The sequence below is a fragment of the Channa argus genome, chromosome 9 (assembly GCF_033026475.1).
Source record: "Channa argus isolate prfri chromosome 9, Channa argus male v1.0, whole genome shotgun sequence".
Lineage (NCBI taxonomy): Eukaryota > Metazoa > Chordata > Actinopteri > Anabantiformes > Channidae > Channa > Channa argus.
Genome location: NC_090205.1, coordinates 11,513,612 through 11,535,064, shown reverse-complemented (window position 1 = coordinate 11,535,064; position 21,453 = coordinate 11,513,612). Strand labels below are relative to the sequence as shown.

Sequence of the window (21,453 nt, the reverse complement as noted above, 5' to 3'; positions counted from 1 at the left end):
AAACTAATTTTTCAAATAAGTGTAGAATATGTTGTGATGAAATCGCTCTGATAATCTGTATTTTGCATCTATTAATATGAATCTTAATAGAGGACACAAATACAGTAAAGTTCAAGTAATCTAGACTCATCTCCATCTCAGTTTGTTTTTACAATCTTACAGAAATGTTATAAATTCAAATACAAAATGTAAACTTTTAAAAGTAATACTGTCTACTGACAAAATAGTGATATACAGACATTATTAATAATATTACTATTCATTGATTAGGTCCACATTAAAGCGCTGCCTGTTACTGAGCTTTTTAGCAGCATGTCTAAACTTCAAAACAGCATGATGCGTTTTGAAAATTGAATGTTTTTTATTTCTGAGCGTTTCGCTTCTCCAGGTTACGTCTGCCTTTGTGCTATGGCTCTTGCTGCAGTCTGGTCCATCAACACCGTTCCTTGACCCCTTCAGCCTGACAGGCAGGCGTGATAAACTCATAACCCACATGAAAAGGAAACCGAAGAAACCTGGCCTAATTAGCAGACGGGACGAGAATGATGGAGCGGCAGAGAGGGAGATCGAAGATTGAAAATCAAAATGGGTAACATTTTAATTAACAGAGCGGGTGACTCCCATTTATTTATTCATAGGGTAGCTAGAGGGGACTTTGGAACAGAGTGCTCTGCCAAGGTCTCAACAACCATGTTGTGCCTGTTTGCTGTTTTGCTCCCGAAAGGTTGTTAAGTATTACAAACTACCCTTCACTTTATTTACCCATTTTTCCTCTCCCCTTCTCTGACTCACATTCAAACACATACATGCACTTGACACCTTCCTGAGTGGACTCATCTGTCCAGGTATTCCAGTAATCCAGGCCAAACCTTGTCAGGTGGAAGAAAATCTATCCCAGGGTGGAGACGCATGGCGGGGGGGTCTCAGTAAGTCTAGCCGGTGGTGTAGTGGAGGAGGGAGGGAGGGAGGGAGAGGACCAGAGACAGGGGGCAGGTAAAGGGGATCATATTCAGGCTCCTGGGGACAGGAGACTTGGCGTGGCACCGCACTGCCCACCCAACATCAACACTCTCAGGTTCCCTGGCTGAGATGGGCCAGATAATCACCCTCTCTCCGCAGGGACCATCTGGAGGAAGGGCGGGAGTTGAGGGCCATATTTTATTTCCGTAAAACATAAATTCACTCATCTGCCTGTGTGACAGAAAAAAAAAACACCCAGCTCCCCCCCACCCCCCTGCCCCCCGTACTTCTACATGACAGTTGAGTCGCACAAAACATCCACACATGAGCACAACATGTAACGCCCAGTCCACAGAAAACATCACACACGTGTTCACACTCACAGCAGCACTCCCTCTCATCTCTGTGTCTCCAGTTTGATTGACGCTCCTATCCCCGTAGAGATCAGAGGACAGCCACTGTGATTATCATCTCACTGTGGTAACCGAGACACCCCTAATCCCATAATAATCCTTCACAGTCAGTCAGCACAGAAGTATCCTGACCTCCTGCAAGGAAAACATGTGCGCACATAGACACTTAACACTTAACATGTACACATTTTAACAACAACAGATGCTACACAAACTCCATCTGACTCTCACGTAACATTTTCAGTTGCACTATTTAACTGCCGACGCAGAGCAGCACCTCCAAAGTACTTCATCATATTCTACCTTTGTGAGAAAACACCTGCTCCAGTCTAAGTATAAGCCAGCTCTGATGCAGACACTTGCCTGCTGTCTTTCATTTACAACAACAACATCTGCTGTATTAGCTGTAAGGTTTGAAAACATGTCAGAGATACTGTTGCACAGTTAGAACTTAGAAGCTGCACCCTGCTGTATTCTCACAGATTAAAAAAAAGATCCTTAAAAAACACTTTGACACTTAGATTCAGAAAACCTTACAGTGCCGTGTGTTTAAAAATATATAAAACATTAAAATATATAGGATGTATATTGAAATGTATCCTTGGTGTTAAAACCTTTAATGAACTGAATTGTTTACACGATATGTGTTGCTCTATCCATAACATCATCTGCTTCATTTATGCAATCACCCAACACTGCTGGTATTTTACTAGTTGTTGCATCCTGACACCTCTGAGTTATTATTTAATATCATTACCTGTATAAGGACGAGTCAGTTTGAGGAGGTTATAATTCCATGTTTTCTGTTTTAATACCGAGGCTACAGTTTTGTGTATTGTGAAATTGTTCCTTTAGGTTTCTAATGTTTTATTATACTACTCCTATGTGTTCCTATCGACTGGGCTAGCACGTCTAGGCAACTAATCCACCTTAATGCTGCAAATAAAACATGATTCAGATTCTGCTGTGTTTATTATAGAAAACAGTAATCCTTTCTCAGTGTACGATGGCTTTCCACCTTTGTCTAACACATTACAGACCTCAACACTGTGACAAAAACATGGTTGTAAAGAGAAGAACTAAGACTTTGCTTACAGACTGCTGTAAAAATGGCCTGAAATATGGAGAGATTTAAGACGGTATTGATTATTCAAATGTTTATTGTTATTTGAACAGGAATATGAGGCTGCATATGTATATCATATTTGTGTTATGCCAGTGGTGTACTTTTATGCATAACAAACCCTCTGAATATGCAACACAAATTTGATTTGGTGTGGGATGGAAAATCTGTGGGAAGGACCTGTATATTGTGTAATGATAAAGGCTCTTAAATATCTTGCCAGCAACAGCACAGGCTAAACAGGCTATTGTCATTTATGTTTCACTATTTCCAAAATGTATTCTTCCACTCTGTTGTTCATGTCTTTAGTGTTTTTACAAAATGGGAATTAAGAACAAAACTCTTAAAAGCAAAACAAAACAAAATAAAAAACTACTTACAACCCAAATAAGAAACATTAAGAACTTGCAAAGAGCTACTATTTAGGTAATTGATAAGAGTTTATATTCTCTTAAAAATGTTTAAGAAAAATGAAAATAAACATTTTGATGGCATTTATAGCTTGGTTATCTTTTGTTGTTTGACAACAGGCATTATTCATAATTTAAAGTAAAGGAAAATGGTAAAAGGGAAGGGATGGGTCATAACACCTATGAGATATGTTTTTCCTTTCTCCAGCTATTCTCTTCTTCTTTTAACATCCTAAGTGTATTTTGCCCTTCATACTGTATATTCATAATGCATATACGAGGCATCTCATGTCTGTCACTGTCGTCTGTTCTGTTACTGGAGCCTTTCTGAGGAAGTGAAGTGATGGCTGGTTCGCTTCCATGAAGCTCTAACTGCAGGGAGATGTGCTTAGCAGGGGGTCTGAGAGTCACTGTTTAACAAGCTGTTTCAGCACTGTTATAGACAAGAAAAACTGCAGACTGCAGACAGGACAAAGAAAGAAAGAAAAAAGAAAGATGTGTGTGTGTGTGTGTGTGTGTGTGTGTGTGTGTGTGTGTGTGTGTGTGTGTGTGTGTGTGTGTGTGTGTGTGTGTGTGTGTGTGTCTGTGTGTGTGTGTGTGGATATGTTAATAACATATACTGGCTTCAACTTGCAAGTCAATGGGGCGCACACCCTATGCACACACTATGGGGGGTCTAAAAGGGTCATTATTTCACATCCTAGAAAGAAATTAGTTGCTGTGCTTTAAATTCCTTGTTTTTTGTGCCAAAGTGTGGCACAGTGACATTCTTGATATCCAGATATACAAAATAATTCAGCAATTACTTTTGACAATTTGAATTTCATTACAATGCTTGAGATTCTGACTGTTCTTTTATTCCTTACACTCATGGCATTTTGTAGTGGATGAAAAGTCTCTTTTTTTTTGGTACAGTATTTGTTTTTTAAAGATTTTATGAGCATCTTGTAAAGTCAGAGGAAACTCTGACGATGGGAGTGTGACATTTTAGATAAATTCCTCTTATAGGCCAGATTAGATTACAGCACACACAGAGTAACATAAACCTGAATTAACGCAAAATGTATGACGGCCTTCCTGTAAAAGCCTTTAGTTTCCAAATAAATAACAGTATACTTTTTTTTTTAAAGTATACTGTTGAAAAACATATAGGCTGAATCTGCATGACTGTGGACATGTTGTCATTAATCAATCAAAGCCATTACAATTTCTCTTCATACAAGTCTTCCAAGTAAACTTCATAGATGTTCTATAATATTGTTCTTTATAGTAACCTGGATTGGATTTTATGAATTTTGATTTTGGTGACTATCTTGACATAAACGTTGTTTTCAGCTTTGTCTGTTTCTCCATTGTTCTCATACCCCACCAAAAAACAAATTTTATTTTTACAAAGAATCTAAAATTAAACACCACTAATTTTAAAAAGTTTTCAAATGAATACAATAGTATTCACATGTTACAGGCAAAAGTAAAATTGAAATCCATCTACTAGTGCAGATAGACATGAATATTTTCTAAGCATCGCTAATGGTTTTCAGTTTGTCGGACCTGTAATGACCCGCATAAACATTTTTCCTCCATGAATGGCCAATATAGGCCATTAATGCGTTCTACTGTTCTATGGTTATCATATTTTCTCTAAAATACTGAAATATAATCTTAGTTTGTTCTAGTCCTACTGGTCTGGTCTGACCCCTTTTATTGGGAACTGTTCATACACTTTTTTGTCACAGGCAGGAAGCTCTTTGACCCAGTTTATCATCATCTACTTTTAAATAAGCTGAATATGCTGTTGTCCTTTTTCAACAAGTATTCCTGTTTGCTTCATATCTCTACACTAAGTGAAACAAAGTGTAGGTGTAAATCAGAACTGAACTCTTCAAAAAGGTGTGCCTCAAAGTTGTAGTAGTTTAGATAACTGTTTTATTGGTTTTTGATAGGTTGATAGAAAAGCGCTACAACTACAATAAGCAAATCTTCTATTTATGTATATCGCTCTATAAATGTAAAAGGTGTAAAGGTTCACTCTGACTTGACACATTGTAAGGAAAGTTAACTTAAAGTTAACTGGAATTGGTTTTCTGTGTTGTTTCAGATACTCACAATGCCCTGTACTGAAGTATTCCTTTTTATTAGGTATAATACTGTGCTTGATAGACTCATCTGGCTGTTTAACAAACAACTTTATTGATATACATTTATTTTTAAATGCATTTGATTTAACCATCTTTATCCTTATTTTTACAATTCTTTGTCCCTCACATCTGATATTACTCAATCAGATTATTTTTTTAAATTAAGTATTGATTTACTGGTTGCATTTTATACATTTGTATATTGTGAAATTCATCACGATATAATTTACAATAATGCATGTTTATACGTGTTTTTACACATGCATTTTCTTTATATTATCAAACACTATCAGATGCTCAGGACCACTTTGTGTCGGCCCCTCCCCTCTTTCTGCGTAGCAGCTATACACACAAACATTCACAGACACACTTTGAGAAAAAGTGTGCACAAGCTCACTAACACCACAGGATATCACATTTTTATGACTGGTCTCAGTGGTGTAACTACAGTACACATCCGTCTCCTCGGCATTAGAGTGATAGATGTATTTTTCATGCTGCCATTAGGGCTGAAACGGTATGCTGTGCAAAGCTTGTGTATGCTAATGTGCCCTCTCACACCTGCAGTTTCCAATTACCCCTAAGGAATGGCGCCAAGACTCAGTTAGCAGCCACCAGCAATAATATGAGTAATGGCAAAATTGCACAAGTCCTTTGTAGAAAATTGAAAAAAAAAAAGAACAAATCATTCATGAGGGGTTTGGAGAGGGCATGGAACAAGAGGCAAGAAAGGAAGGAGAGGTGAAGGCAGCCAGAGAAACAAGGAAGTGTGAGGAGGAGAGTGATGCACTGTTTTGCGTTGTCACCCTATCACACTTTTCATTGTGTATTGTTTTACAATTTTTGAACGTTTACAGCAGTTTATCTCAGAACATTGTCAACCTCGAGGTTTGATGTTATCTTTAGACCAGAATTCAGCATGTCCTTAAACGGAAAAAGGAGAGATAAAAATGCTCTGATACATCCATCTTGCTTTCCTAAATCATCTCGGCCCCTTAAACATGCGTAGTTAGGTTTGCAACTGATTGTTGCCCCTTTCTATATCTCTGTCAGTTAGAGCCAAACTGAGACAGTTATGTTTTTTCTTTCTTCCACTCTATGCCCAATGCATGCATAGCCAACTATGCTGATTAGATATTTGTTATGACCACGTGAGAGAAAGAGAGGCAGATGATACTTGATAGGCCTATTTTCTTGCTATTGAGCTGCTGACAGTGTGTGTGTGTATGTGTGTGTGTGTGTGTGTGTGTGTGTGTGTGTGTGTGTGTGTGTGTGTGTGTGTGTGTGTGTGTGTGTGTGTGTGTGTGTGTGTGTGTGTGTGTGTGTGCGTGTGTCAGACAGGGGGGTATTAGGGCTCCTTGTGGCTGCCGGTCTCGATAACAGGGGGTGGAAAATCAATCACCTCCTTTGACAACCATGTGAGTAGCGCCGCCCCTTTATTTCCCCACCACTCCCCCCTGTTTCTCTCTGCTCCTTGTCAACCTGTCACTTATAGAAAATGATGTACACACTGTGCATGCAGTGAGCCCGGCACAGATATGAGCACACACGCCACAGCCTATGTACTGTTGGCATGCACACACATACTCAAGCAGGAGGCACCTGGTAAACCCCTGGCAGGATTAGTGAGTTGTATGAGTTGGTTACGGTGAGGAAGACATGTTCAGGTCACTGTCTCTCCAACTATGGTATATCTCCAAGCACTGTTCTTCTTATTACACTCTCCTCTCTGCTTTTCTTTTCTCTTCCTTTCCATTTGCAATCCCTCCCCCTTCTTTCCCCCTTTCTTCCCCCCTTCATATCTGCACATGTGTGTGCGCACAAACTGAATATGTTTAAGGGGTGAGGAGGGGGGCACCAAATCCGCAGAGAGGACTTGGCAGTTGCTCTCCTCCCTCTCGCTTCATTGCTTTGGTCCTCCCTAAATCCTATTTCACGGTGCCAAGCATCCGCTCCCTGGAATCTCCACAGCTCCCATCTCCAGACGCAGGTTTAAGCCCCTCTCTTGGCACCCAAACTGGGCATGGAGAGAAGGCATGTGACGCACATCAGCACCGCCAGAGACACAAACACACCTATTATCTTTGCTCAGAGAGAGACCGGTGTCCTGCAGCGTGTTCAGTGCTTACTCACACAATCTTATTCTCACAAGCCGTATAAGCCACATTTACAAACCTCTGGCAGAAGTCGAGAGGTCACAACTAAACCCTATAAGCTGGTTCACTCAAATGCACATACATTCATTCATCAACTGAAGCAATCACTCGGACACCAAACACACTCAAAAACTCATTCAGTCAAGTAAAAACAAATCAGTCTAATGTAAAAGATGATAGGCCTAATTGTCACCTTCTACTAATTTGTGCTCCCACGATACAGGGGAACCTCATGGTGTAACGGGCCTCCAATTACAACCAATCAAAGCAATTCATTAGCTGCCAAATTACCTGAAGCTACACTAACAGAGTCACGGGGTGGCTACAAGCAGAGTTGCAAACTACTAATGTGTTTTTGCAGAAGTGTCACTAGATGGCACCAAATACCTGAGTTTACTGTGAGATCATCTTAGCTTGTTGAACACTGACATAAATAATAACAGTCTACATAGCTCTTATAAATTTGTTAATCATGATAGTAATATCAGACTTTCTAAATAGAGCCAGTAAGCTATAAAGCTGAACCGCTGAATGTTAGAATGTTAGAATTGTGAAGTGAAACTCGAAAAAAACTTTCTCAGGCTTTCTGTTTTACTTTTTATGCATTTTTAAACTTGCAACTGAACATATTCAGCTGCACTTAACGGATTGAAGTCGAATTTACGTGTCACTTGATTATTACACAGGTTGTGAAAACTATGAAGGAAGCCCCAAAACTTGAAAAATAAAACTGAATAGCTGGAGCTTCTCCTGCTGTCTATCCTACAATATAGTCATCATTATACAGCACTTTAAAGGATTTTGCACTTTAATAAATACAGAAATGTATTTGTTAAAGTATCCTCATAATACTGTACTGTGTACAGTACACCCACTGGGTAAACAGGTCCTTGTATGGGGGTTGTTGTTTTTTACTAGGCAAAATAAAATTTTGATACAAACTGAAAAATAATGATTCTATTTATTTTAAACACAACAATAACTGTCCAGAGTTTGGGTTCTGCACATATAAGATGGAAGGTAACATGAAGAATGTAGCCCACTGCCCCATATGTCCCTCACCAACACAGAAGACAGAAGGAACGGACACTGACCCAGTTTCTCGACTTGGATGAAAAACAACTAAAAAGTCAGTCAACTATATGATAATCACAGCAAAAGCAGTGAAAACATCAACCTAGTGTGTGCTGAGCCATTTTTTCCTTGCTCATGTTTAAATCAGTGGCCAGCTGCTGCCCTGAGGAAAGACAAAGGACAAAATTAGATTTGCTGATGGGACATGATCAGATTACACATTTATCAAAGTAATACGGAAACAGTAGGTTCATTTCCTGGATAGATAATTGGTCGAAGTTAATCATTCTGTGTCTTCAGCATGCAAAACCTCTAGTCTGTGAACATGAAAGAGACATTTTGTCTGCCAGCAATTTATATGCATTTATTCCATCAGGCTTTCCTTGCTTTTAGTCTTATTACAGAATCCATTGTGTTATTTTTATATTTGCTGGTGTGAAACAGCATAAGGTATGCAAAATCTTTGATTACCATTTTGCAATAGAGGCACCTACCTCCAAACCATGACAAAAACATAACAATACTACTGTCACGGCCCATAAACAGAAAACATGATGTAATCTGTCGACTGATGCAGACTGGTCATCAGACATTAAGTGCCTTGGAATATTAAGGGAGTTAAACAGGAGCATCAAGCTTTAATAGGTCATAGCTGAAAGTGCTGTATCCCCATGCATTATTAATAGTGTCTGTGCTAATTGAAAGTCCACAAATGAAATGTCTCGGTCAGACATCTTGTTCTGTCTCTTAGTTGCCACAGGATCCCCCTAAATGGAGATGTAGCTAATTTTAGATTTTTCTCCTGGTCACAAACACAGTTGGGATTTCTAAGGTTTTTGTAAGTTTCATGTGGCAACAGGCTCAACAAAAGTAGTAGGTTGGTGTAGGTCCAGTAAACATGGGCTAACATACACAGTTCAGACTTCAGCTTTTTTTTTTTTTTTTTGCAAATGTGTTAATCTCTTTTGTCTGTACACTTATTATTTTTCTGTTTTTATCTTCAGCAAATGCTTTGATGATAATGCTAACAGTGTAATATACCCTGGATCTTTTCAACCTCTTGAAAACAGTGAACAGACAGTTTACATTACTGTGTTAGGGTTAAGTGAAATAAACTTCAATAGAAAGTAGTTTATCAGTAATGTTCATCATTGTTTCAGCTGTAACTGATATTCACTTGGATAACTTTTACCTCATATGTAAAGTCATTAGTAAGTAAAACAGTCAAATAAGTAAAAAGTATTGTAATGAAATAGTACCTCAAACTACAGCCTACTTGAGAACATGTACTTTACATCATTACAGTCTAGTTGTGTTAAGGAGTCCTTGAAGGGGTAGTTGTAAAACCTCTGATTATTTTTACGCCTAACTACATTTCTAAGTATATGGATATTATTTATTTTTTAATTGTGCTGCGAGTTTTGTTTGTCTTTGTATTGGTGTGGATTTCTTTTACCATCAGGCCCCTTCAAATACTGTACAGGCACTGGCCACTTCATTAGGGACACGTACAGTCTAATGTAATCCAATACAGCAGCTTTGCCATGAATTCTACCGTCATAAGGTTATAATTTTTCATCAAAGGTCAACAAAGGTTATAATTCTGTGTGTTTATTATGTTATAGTGGGTGGTGGAATCGTGGCATAAGAAGTGGTTCTAGTGTTTTGGCCCCCTCATTCATTTTAAAAAGGGTGGCCAAAACATTAGAACCACCTCTAAAAATAACACAAGCCCTGTCGGAAAACATTAGATTATACAGGTGTATTAATAAACCGGCCAGTAAGTTTAGCATCCACTGTTGTTACTTGTCGGTACAGCTCGTTTTATTCCGAGATAAGTGAATCTGAGTGCGCATGCGCACGGTAGTCATCTGACGTGTGAGCAGCAGTGTGGACGTTTCGCGTTACCACTACACAGAGCGCGACAAATACACACTCACACACACTCCTTGTCTCCCGCAAGGATAAGACCGTTTATTAAGTCACCAGCAAGACGACGCAGAGGTTACGAGTTTTCCGTGCGCTGAAGTTTCTCCTGAAATGGAGCCAGCGGCGTGAACGTGAGTCGTTGTGCTCGCTCAGTCGCTGCATGGCTCTTCCCACCGGGGATGCCATGAAATCCCTAACAGCCCACTGAGAGACCGCTGCTCCTCGCTATCACAGACACGGCGGCGGCGGCGGCGATGGTGAGCGATGGATACTGGTGGAAAGATCCACTTTAGGTAGCGTTTCCGAGGACCCGAGGAGAGCTGAACGTCTCTGCTGCCCAGTTTAGTCGCCGCCGGAGCTGTCGCAAGGATGGATTTCACCCGGCTCCGGAACATCATCAGCAGATTCGTAAGGGCCCGCGTCTGTCAGCACTGTCACATCTGTAGATCTGTCTCCGAAGTGTAGTGCATGTTTCATCGATCTCTGTTTTGCGTCAAGCAAACACACTGCCGCACTGGTGCCTGAAAGCGCAGGGTGATCAACACTTTTACACTGACTGGAGTTGTTTTGGCAGGCCACTGAGTGGGGGCTTAACTGTGCTTTTTGTGGAGCTGAATGGAGAATGTGCCAGTTGCTACAGATGCCACAGTTGCTGGCCCACTTAATTTGATGTAGTGAGGTCCAGCATTCTGGCTCCTAGCTTGTCTGGTCTGCATCACTAACAAAAAAATCTTCAAAGGCCTTATGCTCTGTAGCATCAGTTTGTAAATTGCTCGTAATTTCACTGCTTCCTGGGTTGAGCAATACACTGTACAAGTAGACAACTAGAGGGCCTGAGTAAGGCAACTGTGAGCAGGACATATTCATATACTGTACCATCAAAGTACTCTAGATGATAAGCCTGGTCTAAACAGATGGGTGACTGATTTGGACTGTGTATTAGACTGGGCACCCCTGGATTGTTGACACATCTGTAATAGAGAGTCTGAGACCCTTTCACCTTAAAACTGGCTCAGTGGCTATGAAATGTTTGTGCAGACTTCTGTAAGAGTGTATGTTTCTAGTTTGTCAGCGCTAATATTTCAGAAATTAGCATGTCAGAGTGGGTTTGTGTGTAAAGCATGTGGATGACACTGTGTAGGGAGCTTGCTGGATGCTGCAGCAGGGGCTAACATCAGGGGAAATCAGATCCATCAGTGAGGCGGAGAGGAGAAGGAGGAGGAATGGACAGGTTTATTGAACACACCCCTCATTTCTCACCCTCTTCTCTTGGCATCTTCACTCTGAGACAAAATGAAGTAGGAATAAATCAATAATTCAATTACCCACATATTGATTTAGAATTGGAGGACTGGTTGACATATATCTGGACCTCATCTATTTGTTTACCACCTGTTATTAACCCTGCCATTTTCTGAACAGCAGCTGCCTAACTATGTAGAGCAGACTTCATGCAAGGTGATCAACCTGTGATAAGCAGGAGGTTCAGGCCTTTTCTGTCTAAAAAGTGAAATTCATAATAATATTCAGAAATTAAAGAATTAACTTCTAATTTAGTTCACTTTGCCAGCCTGAGTTTGAGAGCCTTTCATTTCGGTTCTTGTTCCCTGATTTTCACCTTGTGGTTTGTCCTTGGTGCATTTTGTGTGAAGGAACTTTGCGTTTCACAACTCTGTTTTTAACTCGACTCACTTTGGTTGCTTTAGGCTTGATTTAATAAAAGCATTTATACTGATTCTAAGAAGTTTGTTCATTATATGAGATAATTCCACCATTTTTTTTTAACTCGTGGTGCAAAAGCTGTTGTTGAAGTGTCAACTTTGTTGCCTGCTACATTTGATTAACTGCAAACACTTACTCAAATTTGTCCAGTGTAGAACTTTATAATGAGAAGGAAATTACATTTTTTTCTGAAGGCAGTGCATTCTGTGTTGCTTATAAGCCTGTTATTCTGACTCAGGAAAAATTGCTGGTAAATTGAGTCTGTACAGTACAGCAAATTGTTTTTTTGTAGACAAATATGGTGTCGTGTTTTTTTTGCAATGCGTGAAGTTTAAAATGGGACATTTTGTTGTGTAATAACCTAAATCTCTTCAACATTTTTCACTTTGCTGGCATAACAGAATGGCTAAGCCCTCATGCTAAAAGATATAAAATATAATAGTAGCGTGTGTGGTTGTGTGTGCGCGTGCGCACTTTTGTTCTAGTATTTCAGCAGACCTCGAACCAGGATTTAGATGTAGCAGGAAGACATTTTATTTATAATAAGATTTATCTGTAAGATTACCTCCTGTGCTCCTACGTGGGTGTGTTTTTATTGTTCGGCGTGTGTATTATATATGTGTCCACTGTCTCCGCTGCCTTCTCTTTGGTGCCCTTTTGTTGTCTGCCGTTAATAACAGTGATGACGAGATCCTTCAGACTAATATAAACTCCAGGAGGTCATAATCTAGACATGAAAGATGCTGCAATGTGTCGGTGATGGTATCTGATACCTTACAGTGGGCTTCAATATGATCTCTTATTTTTTACTAAAATAAAATAACCTCTTGTGGTAGCAATATTTTGATTTATATCAGCATTGTGACCACTGCATTCTTGATTTATCCTCGTCCCCCTCAGCCCTCATCCTGCTTTGCATCTTATCTCTGAATGTATGACTGTTACTGTTGCCTCGCACAACCTCTGCAGATAAAAAAAGATAGGCCAGTGATGCCTCGCTTTGATCAGAAAGGTGCCAGCGGGTCCTGGAGTGCTGAAGGGCTTTAGAAAGGCTTCCAGCAACTTTACAGCTCTTTGAGTCCCCTGGCTGGTGTTGAAAGGCAGAACCACAGCCTGCTAGATTACTGTTGGCCACATTAGTTCTCAGTGCTCCAGACTGTTAAGGGCAGTCTATTCCTGTCCACTGCTTCCCTTGGAGATGGGGCCCTGGGGGAGAAACAGAGGCTGTAGGTGACAAAAACACAGAGGATTTATCGCTGGGGCCAATCTTTGCCCATCAGCATGTGTGTGCATCAGAGGAAACAGCAATGTACTGACACGCTGGCTCCCAAGAATGACTTTTGTTTCCCCCCACAGTGTGCCCAGAAGGTTTCATTATCAGACACAGTTTTATTAATGTGTTGTCGGCTTTAAATGCAGCCAAAATGAGAAGAAGGCTTATTTTCAGGTTATGGTGGCAGTAGAAAAAGGAGAAAACACAGAGAGGGGAGAGGGGAAGTAGCACAGCTGGATTAAAGTCTTATGTAACAGTTGGATCATAGCAAGTCAAGTGGGAGAGAAAGCTGGGGCAACAGCAGAATACAAATGCTGTCATTATAAGGTAATCTTCTCATATTTGTCCTTTGATTTTTTTGCAGGTATAGTTATTTGTATCATCAGGGATCTGGTGGCTTTGACAGCATGCAAAGGCTGAAGGTCACTATTTTTCTAAATTTTCTAACCAAAACGGCACTCATTTCTCTCTGTGAGCCCCCCCCCATCCCTTTTTTTTTTTTTCCTTTCCCTCTAACTGCTGCTTTTGAATTAGCTTAAGGAGGAGATCCAACACATTTGATCCTTGATATAGTGATGCCTCCTTGTGGATCAGCATTGTGAACTCACAGACATTGTGTTCCTGAGTGTTGCTGGGTATGAATGTTGCTATGGTGATTGATAGCTAAGGAATAGCAGTGGAGCACAGGTAGCTTCCTTCCCTTTTAGCTGATCAAGGTCTCAAGGCTCTTTTTATCTTTGCTCAGTGCTTTGACAAACAGGTCATACTGACAAGATTTTAGTTTATTGTCCTTTTCTTAGCTCATATTTACACATAGGTGATCTCTTTGTCATGTGTAAATACACAATCAATTATGTGAACTAGGCATCTATATCACACCACAAGCAATAACATAACCAAGGTATACAGTATATATTTATTATAACTATGTCTAATGGCTAATACAAAATATTTTTCATATTTGGTACTGTTTATGCTCCTGATGAGAGATGGATGCACTGATAAATGCTAACCCAACCTAAGCTAATACTTAAGCTAATCATTTATTAAGGCGTAGCATACTGACAACCTGGCAGTTACTGAGTGTAAATATTTAATAATTAAATATTTACTTATTTCTTTGTCAGAGCTAGCTAGTGCAGTGCAATTTTTTTATTTTAGTCAAGTGTAAATGTCAATTTAATAAACCCTAACATGTAGGATATGAAGGCACACAGAGTAAACTGACCTCCTTTTTACAACTTTTGTTCTCATAATTTATGCACATCCTGGGTGTAATGTATAGTGGCTGTGTTTGTGTGTTTCTACATCCTCAATCCAGATGACATGAGTAGTTGACTAAGAAAGAGCTCAGTCAGGGGAATTTGATCTATGGATTAAAGAGGGATACCTGCACAGCATGCTGTTTGCTTCTGCAGCACAGTCGGTTGGACAGAGGAGGAGGTACTGTACAAGATACGACTGTTTAATCATACCAGTTGATTATGTGTACTTTTGGTTAAACCCACAGTCCTCTAAAGTGCTGCGGTGCAATGCAAATGTTGGATATTAACAGAGGAGGCTACAACAAGAAATGCTGTCTTGGCTTTCAAAGCAGCATTTCAGATCTTAAAAATAGCACAGCTTGCTTCAGTTCTTCCTTTGTGAAGAGTTTCAAGCACCCACCTAAGAGACCAGTGTGCAGTCATAAACACATAAAGAGAAGTTGCTTTGGTGGCATGTTTGCTGTTATTAAATCCATCCTGTCATTGCTAATGATTGATGATGATGTAAGACCGGCCTGCCTGCAGAGAGGCTGTTTTTTTTATTGTCGTTAAGAGACACAAAGCCTCCATGTCCTGCAACCAACCAGCCAGCCACTTTGTCTGATGGAGCAACAGAGTGAAGAGGGACCAGTGGACCAGGGATTGATACAGATCAGTTGGGATTAATGATCAGATAACGACAAATCACAAAGCAAGCTCTCTGTGTCTTCCTCCATCCCTCTCCCACGGTCAAACTGTGTCAGGGTGTGACAGTCACCGCAAGGATGTAGCAAAGGGATCAAGCTCTCCAGATAGGAGGGGTGAAAGATGGAGTCTGGGAATTTTGGAATTATGTGAAAAATGTTTGAATTGTGCCAGAAGAGTAAGGTAGTAGTAGTAGTAGTAGTAGTAGTAGGCACAGTAGAATGCTTAAATGTATAATAATCAAACAATGTTAGAAGCACTAACTGATGTTCTAAGGACAAACTATTTGCATGTGTAACAACTAATCTGAATTTATTGTTCTCTTTTCATACAATTGTTACTAATGTCACTATGGCCTATTGTTTTTGTTCTGGGCTGTATGATGATTGATTGGAATAGCGATTATTCATTCAAATCTTACTGTTTGTTGTCACTTTTCTGTTTATGTCATGATCATTCAGTCAGAGTAATTTTGTTTTATTAAAGCTGTTGATATTGCTTTTTAGTAACAGATTAATTCAACTTTGGTTATCAGGATAACTTTGTTAACTCAATTTGATTGTTTATTGTTTTCTCAGTTGTCAGATTATCTACAGTAACTGTCTTGTAAGATCAAACCTCTGAATTTGTGTTTGTTGCTATCAGCAAAATGTTTCATGATTATTAACTCATGTTGTGTGGTGTTAATGGTATAATCTTATAAAGAGATAACATTTAAGGAACAGGGTCAAACAGGGAATTATTTTTGACATAGTTTTGATCTGGGACCAGTAAACATCTCACTCTACATCCCTGGGACAGACTGTTTGTGTTTTGAACTGTTTGGTTTGGTTAGTTACTGTACTGTACATTCCATTACTAAAAAAAACTCAAGTGCTTCATCATGTGGTCAACATGCCAGCAACAATTTTAGTTTTTTTACTTGGCATCGTCTCACAGTCCTTTTGCTCCTCTCTCTGTGGGGCCTTCTCTCTGTCGTGTATGTTCATTTTTTCTTTTGTTCTCCTCCATCTTCTGCTGTTACTTGCTTCACTTCAATCTGTGTCACTTTTTCTGCTGTATCTTATTTCACTGTATGTCTCTCGGTCACGTTGTCCCCCTGATGTTTTGGAGGGGTCTCAAGTTGGCTTACACGCTTTGCTCCATGTCTATTTTTATAACACTGTCAAGCGCCTGTTGATCACATTGCCTACATGACTCGGAGCCTTTTGCGACATGTTCAATTTTGACACAGATTTCACCAGGAAAAGTGACGGTATCTGGCATTTAATGTTGTGTCCACACTTATTAAAACTTTAGTTTGAATCCACAAAGTCATTTAGAAGACACTTAAAAGGATTAAAGACTCAAGTTATCATCATGTGGATGTGTTAACAGTAAAAGTTTAGTTCACAATGATGTGCTACATCTCTGCCAAAAAGTTTAAACCAGTGAAGCACTGCTTCCACTTTAGTGCTTGCTCCAGAACTTTGTGTTAATGGTCAACAACTCTGCTTTGAGCTGTGTCAGGTAAAGTGCTTTGCCAAAGGCTACACTCACACTGCCAACTCAGGCTGAAGCATTAGGAGCCATGTATTGTAGAAAGCCAGATGGAAACACACAATCGAACTTTGAAATCTCTTAACTCTTGTTTTTGTCTTGGAAAGCTCTATTCCCACAGTTGTTTGATGAAGGACACCTTGGAAAACAATGTGCCACAATACACGCCCACAATGCACTATGTTAGTCCATTGGGAGCTGTAGATGTACTGTACTGTCATATAGACAAGACGTGAACTGAGGTTAGGGTTTGCACATGGTCCAGTTCTATATCAAGATACTCCACTAACAGAATGAGTTGTTTTGAACACAAATCTCACTCACATTTGTGCTTGGTAAACAATGAATCAAACAAGAAAGTTAAAAATATAGTTGGCAGTTTAGTAATAGATTATTTTCCTTTTGTTCCACATCAGTGCAATGTTGAGCAAATAAAAACAACAGCAAACAAAACTATAAATGTATAAATATTCAGTGAACCATGTGTAGTTTATACTGTGTCACTTTACACTCAAATTTTAAAATTGTTGTGGGTAGATGAGATCAATATTTGAACAGATAATAATAGGCAGGTTATTAAATGTTTGTTGAATTCAGCCCATTTCTCCCGTCTACCTGTGTTGCTATTTATATCTGTGTTTTACCTCTCTGTCTGTCAGTGTGTGGGGGAGGAGAACTGGGTGGACAGTCGGACGGTCTACATTGGGCATAAAGAACCCCCACAGGGAGCTGAGGCCTACATCCCCCAGCGTTACCCTGACAACCGCATCATCTCCTCTAAGGTGAGTGAGCCACAGCCCATGAGCCAGTGCTGTATCATTGTTCTTTATCATTCCTTTATTTCAGTTTGACACATCCATGTAATCCCTTTGTGGCCATGTTTTTAAAAGGATGACACATTTCACATCATCAGGCTGTGCATCACGAGAAGAATTGAATGCCTTTGTTTCCCTGCCTTGCTTAATGTGTAATACTCATTTTGCTCTTGCTCCCTCCCTTAGTATACCTTTTGGAACTTCATACCCAAGAATCTGTTTGAGCAGTTCAGAAGAATTGCTAACTTCTACTTCTTGGTAATTTTTCTGGTCCAGGTGAGATTTTCATGTATGTTATTAGTGCAACCATTTCCTCACTAAAATTAAAATACAACACTGAAGCACTAGTGAAGCATTGTCTAATTTCTCCATTTGTTAAAGCAACAAACAAAAACAAAACCTCTAAAATCTCACATAAGTTTACTGGTGTCAAATGTTGTATTTCTTCTGTGTGTGTATTTTTATTTCCTGCACCAAACCTGCCCAGATTTTGTTATAGTCCATGTCTTTGCATCATTTTTCAGGGCAGCTGTAGAAGTTTGACACTGATCAAATTTTTACTCATACAGCAGGTAACAGAAGCATTTGAAGCAGTACATTTTTAAAATAAAGCTCAAACATAAGATCATCAGAGAACCCAGTGACTACATTTTAATAAACAGATAATTTAATAAATTGACTTGACTTTACTTAGAACATCAATGTCTTAGCCATAATGTATTGTACCTCATTCAGGAGGTAGTTTGCTAGTTTTGTTTGTACATTGCTTTGTTTTTTATTATGATAGACGTTTTTGATCCTCGCTGCCTTAAAATCAGGCTGATTAAAAGATGCTGTCTCTTTAATCACTAGCCAATGGCATGAGTGCTGATCATTGTTTTGTTCCTGTACTCATTGTTCCCTGATTTCAAAATAAGACTAATTATCCACTAATAACAGTTAAGCCCTGTGCCTGTGTTTGAGGTTACCTGGAGATTACCTATGTAATTCGAATTTCCTAAAATCATATTATCCTGAAATAATGAGTGTTGTCCTAATCAGCATCTTTTTTGCCTAAATTAGACTCTGAAACCGCTTCTTCTTTGAGACACCAACCATCATAATACCAACAGTTGCTTTAGCACAGCAGAATGCAGAGTTGTCACAGTTTAAGTGTTTGTGTGCTGTATGTTTTATCATGTGAAGCACTGCAGCCTCTTAATAGAGCAAACTGGGCATGGCATGCAACTGCAACATTTATTACTCTTCTCCTTTTGTTGACTACAAAGCTCCTCCTGTGTTATATTGCTCTGCTGTGAGTGCAGAAGGCATAAAAACAGGATTTCATTACTGGAGTACTTTAAGTTTGCCAGATTGATTCTTGATACCTTATTACAAGAGATTTTCTGTACTGCAATTCCTGACTCAGTATTGCATTACATCTTTTCTCTCTCCTCTCTCTTGTCCCTGCATCTTGCAGCTCATTATCGACACCCCCACCAGTCCAATAACCAGCGGCCTGCCCCTCTTCTTTGTTATCACTGTCACCGCCATAAAACAGGTAGGACCAACACAAACACACTCATACAAACACTAACTCCCAGTCTCAAATGTATGTGCGCAGACACACACACACACACACACACACACTACAGTAGGCTCTATTATCTGTATATACACATTCCCCTCTCTGTGAAAGAACATGCTATTGAATATGTCTGGTGATGTGAGAAATATGGTAATGAATGCTCTCCCCTGTTAATCACTAGCTGATCCCATGCCCCTGGGAGATGCATTCTCTATACCATCTCTGTGTACTGAGGGATGGGCTACTATCAGTGATAGATAAACTGTTACAGCTAAGAAAGCCTGAGCTTTTCTAGGACATAAACCTAAAACATGACATATGGGCTAGAAATTCAGGAAAGAGGTCACTGAGCTCAGGAAGCACAATGCTAAATAATTACAATGTATGCTTTTCACCCTCCCCCCCATCTTGATCTATGCCACACTCTGGGCCCAATTCCCTCTGCACAACAATCTGTTTTCTTCCTTTCTACACTGCCAACAAACACATTGGCTTTTCCTTCCCTTACGATCTTGCTCTCTCTTTGTCCCATCTTCTGCATCCCCCTTGCTGCATCTCTCTCAGGGCTATGAGGACTGGCTCAGACACAAGGCAGACTGCTCTATAAACGAGTGTCCAGTGGATGTGGTGCAGCAGGGGAAGGTGGTGAGGACACAAAGTCACAAGCTACGGGTAAGAATGGCCTCATTAGAACAGTATAGCCCCTGAGGCCACAAAATAACACTGCTGTATTGCTCTATAGCTCGGTTTTTCAATATCTGCTGCTCATACACTTCTTCTCTGCCTCTCTGCAGTCCTTTTAACTTTGTTTCCTTCCTCCTAATCCCTTACGTTTCTTCTTTACTACCAATTAAGGCCCTGGAAAGTGTTGTTAGAGAAACACTCTGTATCTCCACAAAGAATCCTTTGGAGAATGAACAACTGATGTATTTCAGTAGTTAGAATATTCCTGTCATCATCCTCTTATGTTCCCTTATGTCATTCTGATGCAACAACAGATCACCCTTTAGTAGTGGGGCTCAGTGTAATTCTTATAATCCTTGAGATGTTAGTGGAAGCCTATAAACCAGCATTTTCTTTGGCTGGACTAAAAACCAATACAGAAATTGTTCTGTTGCATTTCTGTCAAATTAGCTGCTTGAGGTGTGGTCATGTGCCAAAACAAATTTGTAATTAGAACTAGCAATCACAGGTGTGCTCTTAATATAATGCACTTGAGTGTGACTCCAACACCCACTCTGACCTAAGTAATAAACACATAGTAGAATTCTCACCTTTCTGACAGTTTCAACTTAATTACTAAGAAATTATAACATCACATAATGTAACGTAAGTAACCGTGAGTGTATACTTTTTTATTTATGATCACTTTCTGTTCTTTTCTTTTCTCTTTAGAGGACTTACTGTGGCTAGGTACTATTTTAACCTTTACAATATAAGGGGAGTGGGCTTAACTCAAAAGAACTGTGTAATGCACCCACATGAATGCACAGCTCATTTATGTTTCTGGGCAACACTGGGGGCTTTAACACAGAAGAAGAAACTTTAGCTGGTTGTGGCTACACAGACAGTACTTGGAATGGGGTTTACTGATACTGAGAAAGATAAAGAATCAGTGCTGTGGTACACAAAACTAGGTTTCTGTTTAGGCTTCATCTGATCTCACTAACAATCACACATCTAACTTGTAGTACTTCTAAATATTAACTAATTAGGTGTTGGAGTTTGTTTGTGCCCACTACTGGCTGACATAAAAGATTTTACAATTAAAGGCCAACAGGCCTCAAAAATTGTAAAGTGATACACTGTAGTAGAGAATAAAGACACCCATTAATCTTGTTTTATTTTATTTACTCCAGACCTAGTCCTGGTATCCGATTTGGAGTTGAATGGCAAGTATTTTGTTGAAAAGCAGGAACTGAGCTTATGTGTTGCTCTGCAGAAATCCCTCTCGTATCATCCCAGTGTGAAAGAAAACTGAGGTGTCAGGCTGCATATTGTGAGTGTCTAGCTCAGCACCTCCTATGCAGATGTATAGTTATATCTCTGGCTCGTTTTACCATTGCGTTTGAGGGTATTTAAGGGGTGCAGGTAAAGCACATCTAATTTCTGCTGTGTCTGCTGCTCCTGATGAGTGCGCAAAGAGTGTGTGGGACATTGAGGGTCAACTTAAAATTAGGCTTCAGTACAGCTGCAAAGCCTTAAATGGTCACAGAGTATTTTAGTTTGTTTTACCACAGCACTTTCCATTGAATTTCATTCATTGGGGAAGGTAGTTTTCATCCACTTGTCCAAATTGTCTGTCCCTGGGCAGCATGGTGGGGGTGTGGTTAGCGCTGCCCCCTGACACCTAGAAGGTTGTGGTTTCTCATTTCCAGCCAATTG

General features: G+C 39.7%; 1 protein-coding gene across 8 annotated transcripts in view; it reads left to right on the top strand.

The window, feature by feature from the left end:
- Nucleotides 1-10,136: 10,136 nt before the first annotated feature.
- Nucleotides 10,137-21,453, top strand: part of LOC137133561 (phospholipid-transporting ATPase IH-like) — a 31,007-nt gene continuing 19,690 nt past the window's right edge. For 7 of the 8 annotated variants that reach the window (XM_067517286.1, XM_067517285.1, XM_067517287.1 and 4 more), the window contains exons 1-5: nt 10,138-10,611; nt 17,346-17,468; nt 17,688-17,777; nt 18,961-19,041; nt 19,633-19,740. In XM_067517286.1, the coding sequence (XP_067373387.1) occupies nt 10,573-10,611; nt 17,346-17,468; nt 17,688-17,777; nt 18,961-19,041; nt 19,633-19,740 (441 nt within the window). In that variant the 5' untranslated portion in view covers nt 10,138-10,572. Of the gene's footprint in view, nt 10,612-17,345; nt 17,469-17,687; nt 17,778-18,960; nt 19,042-19,632; nt 19,741-21,453 lie in introns of all 8 variants that reach the window. The other variant, XM_067517293.1, reaches the window with a different exon arrangement.